Below are 12269 nucleotides of genomic sequence, written 5' to 3'. Positions count from 1 at the left end.
TGTATTCTGGTTAAACCCCTTTCCCATCAAGTATACTTGACTGCTGTGGAAGGAAGCAAGATTCCGGAGCGCGCTATGTACCAAACAGTTCCCGTGTCCCTATGTGTGGTCGTCCTCCATCACGAATACATAGAACACTTTGTAATCTTTAAGTCAACGTACAACATAGTCTTGGGTATGCCCTGGCTGGATTTTCATAGCCCTTAAATCAATTGGCCTTTGCTTAAAGTTGTGGCATGGGATTTTCACTGTCATCACTGTTATCACTGTCTGTCCTCAGTGTCATCACTCATGTCTTCTAATGTTCAACCCCAGCTTGAGTTGCCAGATGCCTATAGAGACTTCTCAGATGTCTTCAGTGAGCAGACCGCAGATAAGTTACCTCCCCACCAAGACTGGGATTGTCCAATCGATCTCCTGCATGGGAAATCTCTATCTAGGAGACGTACCTATCCCTTATCAGTTCCAAAAACACAGGCCATGTTTGAATATATTAAGGAAAATTTAAGGAAGAACTTAATTCGCCCTTCCTCTTCACCTGCTGGTGCAAGTTTATTTTTTGTATAGAAGAAAGATTGTGGATTGAGGCCATGTATTGATTATAGAGGCCTCAATGACATCACTGTTAAGAACAGCTGTTCACTTCCGCTCATCACAGAAGGGAGCGACTATCTTTCCAAAATTGGGGAGCTTACAACTTAATCAGGATCTGAGAGGGGGACAAGTGAAAAACAGCTTTTAATACCAGGAATGGGCATTACATTTACCTGGTGATGCCCTTCGGCTTGTGTAATGCCCCAGTCAACTAAATATTCAGAGATATCCTGTATAAGTTTGTGGCGGTTTATTTGGATAATATTTTAAGATTTTCATGGGACCTGTCTACTCACCAGCAACAAGTGAGAGAAGTGTTGTCACGCTTATGAAGGAATCTCCTGTATGGTAAACTTTCCAAGTGTACCCTTCCTAGTCTCTAAATTAGGCATGGATCCTGAGAAACTAGGGGCAATTAGCAGATGGATTTTACCAAAATCCCTTAAGGAAGTATGTTTCATTGGCTTTACAAATTTCTACAGGAAGTTTATTCGTGGATTATCCACTCACCCATTACAGCTCTTACATGCAAAGGCAAAAACCCTGCCATGTGGTTAGAAGAGGCCCTTTCTGCTTTTCATCGTCTAAACCAAGCTCTTATTTCAGCACCTATTCTTCTGCAACCTGATGTCAACAGACCATTCTTCCTAGAAGTAGACACCTTTACAGTTGGAGTTGGAGCAGGTGTCTCTCAGCCCTCTGAGAATGGTAAACAATATCCTTGCAGGTACTTCTCCCGCAAGTTCCTGCCGGCCGAGAAGAACTATTCTGTTGGTGATTAAAAATTGCTGGCCATTAATCTCGCTCTGGAAGAGTGTATATATCTATTAGAGTGAGCTAAATTTCTGGTTACTATCTACACGGATCATAAAATTTTACTTTACCTCAAATCCTCGTCAAGGTCAATGGTCCCTGTTCTTCTCTAGATTCAATTTTAAGATAATGATTCATCCTGGCTCCCAACATATTAAAGCTGATGCTTTAGCTCACTCCATGACTGCAGAAGAAGAGTCTGCGGCATTTGAAGTACAGATCCTGAGCAGCCAGCCAGAAGCTGATGGCCAACACTGCCCTAGTAAGCAGCACTGCAGCCAGGGACATGCAGGCGATGGCCAGAAGGTTATAGTTCCCTCAGTGCACTGCACCCACAGCATTGACTGGCTCCCCCTTGCCCCCGTTCCACTGTCTTTGCACACTGTGTTGCTGCACTTGAATAAAATAAAATAAAAATGTTCCTAAATGACAGGGGGCTTGTGCTCAGTGGCGCAGAGAGAGGTGGGGGGTGGGTACAAATTATCTGGGCCTAGTTCTGATTGACCCCCCCCCCCCCCCCCCCCTTGCCTGGAAGCAGCAGCTGTAGCTTTTCTTTGCTGCAATATGGCCAGGGAAGAGCTTAAAATAAAAAAAAATTCTGTATAAGGGTGCATGGCGTCGCCTCCTGTGATTGGACCATGCCCCCTGAAAAGTACCTGGGCCCAGCCAGGCTCTCTACTGCCCTGAGTGGGAGGTATGCCATGCTCCTGTGAGAGGGTGTTTCTCATGTGCTAGAAATGCCCCAAAAGTGGTGTGGCCATGCCCCCAGCATACTGTGGTCACACCACATCCTGGGGCCCAGGAAGTTGTTTTACCGGGGCCCAGGATTTCTCTTGACAGCCCTGCTTGTGTTTGGTGCCCCCCACCCTTGAATCCGCCTATTGCAGCTTGAATTTAAGCATTTACAATTTCACGTTAGGATATGTTTTGGAATGACATTAAACAAATCACAAGGCAAGTCCATTATTGTCATCGGTGGGAAATTGCATAGCGAGCTCTTCCCACATGTTGGTCTCTCTCGTATCAGTAATGCCACCAATCAAATCATACTCAATACTGATGACAGTAATAACGTAATGTGGTTTACAGCGAGGAATTTACAGACTGAAGAAATAGGAAAACAATAAGAAAATAAAAATTAGTTTTTTTTCTGTAGAGATCCGTGTTACAGTGGTATTTATTGAGTAATGAGCTTAATTAAGAAATCTCCCCATTTTCTGGGAGTGCCAAGGCAAGGGTCTGTGTCTTCCAACACAGATTTCCTAGCCCCAGCTGAGCAGTTCTAGTGGTCATTCTGAGTAAGTTTTGGCTTACTCAGATGATTGATGCTCCCAACATCACAGTGGTGTTCTGATGTTGCATCTTCGGGTGCAGCACTCGGATCACAGATGCTGGCAGGAGGCATCTTTTTCCTACAGGCCCCTCCTGCTGCATTAACATTTTTATACATTGTTGCCGCGTCCAAAGACGCAGCAGCGTTGTGTTCTGCGTCCATCTCTGAATAAGGCTAATTTTTACTATATTTTTATACTGACTCATTTTACTTTGTCTGAATATGACGTAAGCATTAGAAAACATAGAAAGCATACCCAGGCCATACTGTTTATGCCGCATATTGCTGTATAGCGCCACATATTGGAGATTGGAGTCTGAGCACCTGTTATAAATTGCACACACAACTTTTATTACATTATATTTTTTTTACCATAAATGTTATTAATGTTAGTAATTTGTTTGTTTTGTTTTTTAAACTTTAAAGCAAAGGAGGAGCAACACATTTCTAAAAGGCCACCTTAAGCGGATTTTGGAAAATGCTGAGAAACTTGGTCTCGTAAGTAGGCAAACACAGTCTTCACTCTATTCTTATCTTGCCTATTGAAGTCATTCCTCTATTTCTCCACATTTGTAACTTGTTTATTCTATGGTATATTTTTTATAAACAATGAACTTAAATATCCTTTATCTTAAACTTTCAAAATTGTATAACTGGTTAATAAATGACACAACATACAGTATAGACAAAGCAGGAGAAAAGAAATCTCTTTTGTGGGTGCACTCTTGAAATTAGGAATAGTTAATAGAAATAGAGAATGATGAAAGAGAATGTAAAATTCAGTTTTATTAATATCGCATTAAAATATATCAGTAGTTGGGTATGTTGGATAATACAAAAAAAGGAAGCAATAACAATAATGACAATAATTGGTAGGAATTTACACATGCCTGCTGTCTGAGAGATGTTTTAAATCAAAAATGAAAAAGTATCCTACTAAAGGAATACAATAGTTTCACTAATTGGTCTCAACCATGTGCTAATGTCTATCTTTAACAAAGTTGATAATGAAAGGTCGCCTCTATGCCTAATGCAATGATTTTAACTCTGTATCTTTGTCAACACATGACATTAGCCGCCGAAAAGATAATGAGAGGTAAATGGAGAAAAATAGGAAAAGGTGAATCTGTTGTCAGTGTGGAGCACTGAGCATGGGGATCATGAGAATACTCTACTATACTGGGTCTTCCTCAGGATTCTCCCAGCCGAGTACAGACTCAGCCCGACACTGATTAGCTTCCAAGATCGGATGGTTTCGGGCGTTTCCAGTGTGGTATGGTAGTAGAGTTGGTTTGTATATGATCGTTGTCGCTCTAGGATCACTGATGAGAGTTCACGAACTCATAAGAGAAGAATAAAAAATGAAAGTAATGATAAAGAGATAATAGGAGAAAAATGGATAAGTGGATCTGCTGCCAACGTTAGACAGAGTGAAAACTCTGAATCGCTGGTGAGAGTCCCGAAAGATAGTAGAAACAGAAGAGGAGAAATCAATATAAATGCTTATATAAGTTCCCAGTGGTTGTACATATACAGAGATAAATCAACTTCTGGTCTAAGAGTTTGTACAGGGAAAAGATGTTGAGTATACTGAATGTATCAATGTAATCAGAGAGTAAGGAAAGAAACAATATTGTTGCTAAATGCAACCAAGTATCATTCAGGGCTGCAGTTACATGCTATGGTACCCTGACTATAAACAAGTATACAGTTTGTAAATAAACTGAAATGCTAGTAATTGTCACATTAGTGAAAATAAATGATGGTATTGTTCCTAAATGAAAAAAAATGTATATCATTAATTCAGGGCTGCAATAAATTGCTATAATATCCTGACTGTGAACAAGCTGAGAATACAAAGATGTCCCTAATAATTGGAAAAATGGTAGAAATAATTCATAATATTACAGAGATGTTGTGATCGATATAGAGCAGGATTTAAGTGCTGTTTGATAGGTCACATAGGTCCAAAAAGCTGCTAATAGAGTAATTCTCATCTGAGAAGGCAATTGCTGTGTACTAATATTCTGTAGCGGTGATCTGTTCGTGATGGATAGGGTGAAATAGATATTACCCGTGCTCAGTAGTCAAAGGTGGAGCAGGGACAGAGCGCTGTATGGATCCTCATTGCTGGAGAGTCTGACAGTTCCGGGTGGCAGGGGAGAGTGCGTGGCTTGAATAGGCGAGGGAGACCAGTCCGTGATCTCAGGCAGCCGGACGGACTGAGCGGACGGAAGATGCGTTTCGCCCTTACGCCAGGCTTGGTCACTTCCTGTCCAAGAGTGTGTTTGGTCTGGCTTTAACTGCTGTCAGTGCAGGCTCGTGTCCAATCAAAAATGGGGGGGTGTTGCTAATGTTGAAATTACCGAGCAGCCCGAATCATTCTTTGTCTGATCACTGTTGATTGATATCATGTTATATTCCGGTTCAATTGACAGCTACAAAATCTTTTAATTTCAATTGGGACTTGTCAGTGTCAAAGTCGAAAAATATCCTCTTACACATGCCTTGTACTAACCCCATGCACATGCCCGCTGCGCGTGCACACGCTCTGCCGTGCGTACGCATATTCGCACTTTGCGTAATGGAGCTTCTACGGCCGTGCGCTTTGGCGCGTGGTATGCGCATTTACGGTAGAGTTTGTGAGCGTCTAGCGGGCGACTCGATCGCCACATATTTAACCCATATAGTGTGTTTTATAGATAATATACCCCTAAACAATGTCAGCAAGTATGTTTGGTGTAAATGGTTCCTGGAACAGAGAGATTCCTCTTTACATGATAGGAAGGGTCATATAAAGGTTGAAAGGTGGTGTCTAGTATTCAGCTGTAGGGTATTTTAAGGGTAATATTCCTATGATAGTTAGGAAAGATTCGCATATTCCTGCGCATAGTTATGCGCAGAAGTAGAAAATAGATATAAAATTGTATTTAAAATATATTACAAATGGGGAGATGATGAGAATGGAATTCACACATAAATTTCCCACAGACTGAGATACAATGGCCTTATTTACACTAAGCTTTGAGATTCTATGAAGAGGGCCTACACCTTTGTTTATGAATAGGGCCAGGTTTCTCTCCAGAATAATGAGTGCTGTGTTGCCATTGTCTCAACTGAAAGAGACATAAACAAGCGTGAACAATATCTAGGAACAGAGTTTGTTTGGAAGATCCAAAACAATAGCTTTCCACAATATAACCAGACAGAGAGGAATTTAGAATACTAACAAGTCCTAGCCATCGCCCACTTCTTGAACTAACCAATGATCCCCGGTGCAGTACATGTCCCACCCCCTAACCAATGGAAAGAGAGCACACAGTGTCTATTGTATTATGTCTTGAGCTAGTGAATAAATATAGCTTGCAACAGGCTTTGACACACAAGACTCTCTCCAAAAGGCTTTTGTCAGGAATCGACTCACCACGGTGACATCTGTCCGCCGCTGCGGACTCCGTCCTGGGTCCCTGCGTTCGTCTGTCATCCGCGTCTCTGCCATCGGACGCCATCCTGGGCCTGGGAGCGCTCCTGTGATAGCGGGCGTGTAGCACGCCGCGTTCCCGCTAGGCCGCGGCATGGGCGCCGCCATGACAGCCTCCAGCAGTCAGCATACGGCGGCCAATCCGGTGCTTGGCCGCACCCACTTTTCCTCACTCCACCAATGACTGTGTAACAAGGGGTATATACGAAGCTGCAGGATCAGTCTGCAGGCATCCTGAACTTTGTGTCACTCCTGCGACTCATGTGTAAGGATCTGGTTCCTGTTTCCTCCGTGTACCTGGATACCTACCTGCTGTTCCGTGTTCCTGGCTATCTACCTAAGACTCTGTACTCCTGGTTACTTCTCACAGCTCCGTGGAACTACAAGCCTCAGCAATACCTGCTTCCATCTACAGGCTTCACACTCACCACCATCTCTGTGTGCTTCAGCCTAGCAGTAGAGACTGACTCCAGGTGTGTTCCATCTCTCCACCTGTGATACAGCTTGCTTGCTGCCAGTGCCTCATCACCTGCACTGTGGACATTGTCAGACTCCTGCCTCTGCTACCAGGTTTGCCATACAACACCATCTCTGCAGGTTCCATGTTTTAATCTGCTCTGGTTCCCATACCAGAATATTCTCTGCCAAGTTATCACTCATCTGTTATCATCACCACCGGTTATCATTTCATCAGTCACCATTCATTCTGTTACCATAGACTTTCAGCTGCCACGCTGTACAATTGACATTTGCATTTCCTACTGTTATTTTCTGCTGCCGTTTTGTGAACCATCTGTCTAATAAATATCATTGCGCTCATGTGCAGAAACATAATCCAGCCTCCTCGTTTTCTCCCATCCACCTCCACTGACCCACTAGCGCCCCCTCCGGGGACACAGACAAAACCAAGTCTGACAGTAAGTTCAGGATCGATGGACTCGGACGGTGGACGGAGTGTGGGGTCAGAGGCCTTGCAAAATCTGGTCTCCCGTTTGGATGGTCAAGAGGCTGCGCAGCAGCAGATGTTCCAGTTCCTGCAAGGGATGTCCTCCCGGATAGATACACTACAGCAATCCCTGCCTAGTGTACACACTCCTACAGTTCCTGTTACTCCAGCACCTGCCAGTACTGTGAGTCCTTCTATGCCGGCTGCATCAGCTCCAGTGTCACGTCTGCACCTGCCCGTGCCAAGCAAGTATGATGGCAGCCCAAAGTTATGTCGCGGGTTTCTCAACCAATGTGAAATCCAGTTTGAATTGTTGTCACATAATTTCCCCACGTCAAGATCCAAGGTTGCCTACATCATCTCTCTACTTTCTGGATCTGCTTTGAGTTGGGTGTCTCCTCTGTGGGAACGTGCCGACCCTCTGATTAACAACTATGCAGAATTCGTGTCAACCTTCAGACGGATCTTTGACGAGCCTGGTCGTGCAACATCAGCTTCTGCCGACCTAATCCAACTTCGTCAAGGTACCCGTAGTATGGGACAATATGTCATCCAGTTCCAGACGTTGGCCGCAGAGATTCAGTGGAACAATCAAGCCCTGGTAGCAGCTTTCTGGCATGGACTCTCTGATCGGATCAAGGACGAACTGGCAACCCGCGATCTTCCTGTACAATTGTCCGATTTAATTTCCTTGTGCATCAAGTTGGACTCTCGCATCCGCGAACGCAACAATGAACGTGCTCGGAGTGAGCCACGCAGATCAAGGATGATACCTTCCGTACAGTTCCAGTCTCCACCTTCTGATGAGCCTATGCAAATAAATAGGTCCCGCCTAACTCCTGAGGAGCGGTCAAGAAGACTTCGTGAGAGACTATGTCTTTATTGTGCGGCTGCAGGTCACCAGATTAATTCCTGCACAGTGCGTTCGGGAAACGCCAGATCCTGACTTGTAAAGGAGGAGTCAAGTTGGGATCTTCTAGACAAGCTCCTTCTAATCAAGACCTTATCCTTCCTGTGACTTTAGAGACTTCAGTTGGGCTTCAGTCTGCATCAGCATTAGTGGACTGTGGAGCCGCAGGAAATTTCATCACCCAAGCTGCGGTAAATAAATTTTGCTTGCCTGTATGTGAACTTTCTTACCCAGTCTACATTACCGCCGTGGATGGTAGCCGAATCTCCAAGGGGAATATTTCTCACCAAACTGCACCAGTGGTTTTGGGAGTTGGGTTCCTACACTCAGAATTAATAAAGTTCTTAGTCATTCCTCAAGCCACCCAGGAGATCGTTTTGGGCATGCCCTGGCTCCAGCTACACAATCCACAGTTTGACTGGTCAACGTTACAACTTACTTCATGGGGTTCACATTGCCATCAGTCCTGTTTAGCCCAAGTTTGTCCAATCAAGTCTACTGAAGTAAAAACCCAGTCAAGTCTTCCTGCGGCTTATCAAGATTTCTCTGATGTCTTCAGTGAAAAAGCCGCGGATGTCCTGCCGCCCCATAGAGAATGGGATTGTCCCATCGATCTCCTTCCTGGCAAGAAGCCACCTAGGGGGCGTACCTACCCGTTATCTGTTCCCGAAACTGAAGCGATGAGCGACTACATCAGGGAGAATTTACAGAAGGGATTCATTCGTCCTTCATCATCACCCGCTGGTGCAGGCTTCTTCTTTGTTAAAAAGAAGGATGGAGGACTGCGTCCATGCATTGACTACCGGGGTCTCAATGACATTACCATTAAAAATAGTTATCCATTACCACTCATTACCGAATTATTTGACAGAGTTAAAGGAGCCCGCATCTTCACCAAGCTAGATCTCCGCGGTGCCTACAACCTCATCAGAATCCGGAGTGGTGACGAATGGAAGACAGCTTTTAACACTCGAGATGGTCATTACGAGTACCTGGTAATGCCATTCGGGTTGAGTAATGCCCCAGCAGTGTTCCAACACTTTGTGAACGAAATCTTCCGTGACGTTCTGTATAAATACCTCGTTGTTTATCTGGATGATATCCTCATCTTCTCCCAAGATCTTCCCTCTCATCGTCTACAAGTCCGTGAAGTCCTCCGACGTCTTCGTGAGAACCGGCTCTACGGTAAACTATCCAAGTGTACCTTTGAAGTTTCCTCTATACCCTTCCTGGGATATATAATTTCCGGATCGGATCTCCAGATGGACCCGACAAAGTTGGAAGCCATTGCCAATTGGTCCATTCCAAATTCTCTCAAGTCTATTCAGCGGTTCCTGGGATTTGCCAACTACTATAGGAAATTTATTCGGGGATTCTCCACTCTCATCGCTCCTATTACCAACTTAACTCGGAAAGGGGCAGACCATTCCAACTGGTCAGAAGAGGCTTTAGCGGCCTTCCAGAAAATCAAGCTGGCCTTTATGTCTGCTCCAGTTCTGTCCCAGCCAGATGTAAACAGACCGTTCGAGTTGGAGGTGGATGCCTCTACAGTTGGAGTTGGAGCTGTTTTCTCCCAGAAGGGAACTGATGGGAAAATCCACCCCTGTGGATTTTATTCTCGTAAATTCCTCCCTGCAGAAGCTAACTATTCCGTTGGAGATCAAGAACTACTGGCGATTAAGCTGGCCCTCGAGGAATGGAGGTATCTCCTGGAAGGGGCCAAACATCCGTTCAACATCTACACGGATCATAAAAATCTGCTATATTTAAAGGCAGCCCAGTGCCTTAATCCTCGCCAGTCCAGGTGGGCTATGTTTTTCTCACGTTTTAACTTTAAGCTTCATTTCCGCCCAGGTTCGCAGAATGTTAAAGCTGACGCCTTATCCCGACCTATGGAATCCGTAGAGGAAACGTCTGACTCAGTTCCACATTCCATCCTGAGTCCAGTGGTATTTGCTGCATCTCAAGTCTCCCCAGCTCCTCCTCCTGGTAAGACTTTTGTTTCCCCAGAACTCCGTCCCAAGTTGCTGTCTTGGGCCCATCAATCCAAGTTCACTGGTCATCCCGGTGTTCTGAAAACCTTCAAGTTCCTCTCTGAGACATACTGGTGGCCAAAGATGAAAGCTGACATCAAGGATTTCGTGGCATCCTGTCCTAAGTGTGTGCAGCACAAGACTCCTCGTCAGTCTCCAGCAGGTCAGTTACAACCATTGTCTGTTCCTAGTCGCCCTTGGTCACACCTGTCCATGGACTTTATCTCCGACCTTCCTCCTTCTCAAGGATACAATACCATCTGGGTTGTAGTGGACAGATTTACCAAGATGGCCCATTTTGTTCCTCTCCAGGGTCTCCCTTCTGCCCCAAAACTCGCCCAAATCTTCCTACGGGAGATTTTCCGCTTACATGGTCTACCCTCAGAAATAATATCCGACCGAGGTGTACAGTTTGTAGCGAGGTTTTGGAGGGCTCTCTGTTCTGCCATGCAGGTTAAACTGAAGTTCTCGTCATCTTACCACCCTCAGACGAATGGGCAGACAGAGAGGGTAAATCAAGAACTAGAGACATTTTTAAGGTTGTATGTTTCATCTTCTCAGGATGACTGGTTTGATCTGCTCCCATGGGCCGAGTTTGCCCACAACTTCCGCTACCACACTGCTACTGAGACAACTCCATTCTTCGCAGTGTATGGGCAACATCCTCGTGTTCCAGATTTCCAAGAACTCCCTCACATGGATGTTCCTGCTGCCACTACTGCCCTGAGTCAGTTTTCTTCAATTTGGAGGAAGATTCACACTTCTCTCAAAAAGGCCTCCAGCCGGTATAAATACTTTGCTGATCGCAAAAGATGTGCAGTTCCTAGCCTGAAACCTGGGGACAAGGTTTGGCTGTCTACCCGGAACCTCCGTCTTAGGGTCCCATCTATGAAATTTGCACCACGTTTCATTGGTCCCTTTCCTGTCGAAAGAGTCATCAACCCTGTGGCCTACAAGCTGAAGTTACCACCTTCTCTGCGAATACCTAATGCTTTTCATGTTTCTCTCCTCAGACCTTTAGTCCTGAATCGTTTCCAAAGAGCTCTTCCAGTTGGTCCCAAAGTTCGAACTCAGCGGGGCGTGGAGTTCGAGATTGGCAAGATTCTGGATTCCCGTTGCCGGTATGGACGTCTTCAATACCTTGTCGATTGGTCCGGTTATGGCCCAGAGGAGAGAAGTTGGGTAAATTCGTTGGATGTCCATGCTCCAAGGTTGGTCCGTGTCTTCCATAACACTCATCCTTCCAAGCCACGTGGGTGTTCGGTGCCCACCCTTAAAGGAGGGGGTACTGTCAGGAATCGACTCACCACGGTGACATCTGTCCGCCGCTGCGGACTCCGTCCTGGGTCCCTGCGTTCGTCTGTCATCCGCGTCTCTGCCATCGGACGCCATCCTGGGCCTGGGAGCGCTCCTGTGATAGCGGGCGTGTAGCACGCCGCGTTCCCGCTAGGCCGCGGCATGGGCGCCGCCATGACAGCCTCCAGCAGTCAGCATACGGCGGCCAATCCGGTGCTTGGCCGCACCCACTTTTCCTCACTCCACCAATGACTGTGTAACAAGGGGTATATACGAAGCTGCAGGATCAGTCTGCAGGCATCCTGAACTTTGTGTCACTCCTGCGACTCATGTGTAAGGATCTGGTTCCTGTTTCCTCCGTGTACCTGGATACCTACCTGCTGTTCCGTGTTCCTGGCTATCTACCTAAGACTCTGTACTCTTGGTTACTTCTCACAGCTCCATGGAACTACAAGCCTCAGCAATACCTGCTTCCATCTACAGGCTTCACACTCACCACCATCTCTGTGTGCTTCAGCCTAGCAGTAGAGACTGACTCCAGGTGTGTTCCATCTCTCCACCTGTGATACAGCTTGCTTGCTGCCAGTGCCTCATCACCTGCACTGTGGACATTGTCAGACTCCTGCCTCTGCTACCAGGTTTGCCATACAACACCATCTCTGCAGGTTCCATGTTTTAATCTGCTCTGGTTCCCATACCAGAATATTCTCTGCCAAGTTATCACTCATCTGTTATCATCACCACCGGTTATCATTTCATCAGTCACCATTCATTCTGTTACCATAGACTTTCAGCTGCCACGCTGTACAATTGCATTTCCTACTGTTATTTTCTGCTGCCGTTTTGTGAACCATCTGTCTAAT

At 45.6% G+C, this 12269-nt stretch overlaps 1 protein-coding gene across 3 annotated transcripts in view; it reads left to right on the top strand.

Moving 5' to 3' along the window:
• Positions 1-12269, top strand: part of LOC134957927 (uncharacterized) — a 323394-nt gene that overhangs the window by 178983 nt on the left and 132142 nt on the right. For 2 of the 3 annotated variants that reach the window (XM_063940176.1, XM_063940174.1), the window contains exon 3: positions 3167-3238. The exons of the other annotated variant lie outside the window; for it this stretch is intronic. In XM_063940176.1, coding sequence (XP_063796246.1) covers positions 3167-3238 — 72 coding nt within the window. The remainder of the gene's footprint in view (positions 1-3166; positions 3239-12269) is intronic. 3 annotated transcript variants of the gene reach the window in all.

Source organism: Pseudophryne corroboree, chromosome 9 (genome assembly GCF_028390025.1).
Source record: "Pseudophryne corroboree isolate aPseCor3 chromosome 9, aPseCor3.hap2, whole genome shotgun sequence".
Lineage (NCBI taxonomy): Eukaryota > Metazoa > Chordata > Amphibia > Anura > Myobatrachidae > Pseudophryne > Pseudophryne corroboree.
This window is presented reverse-complemented; position numbering and strand designations above follow the sequence as displayed.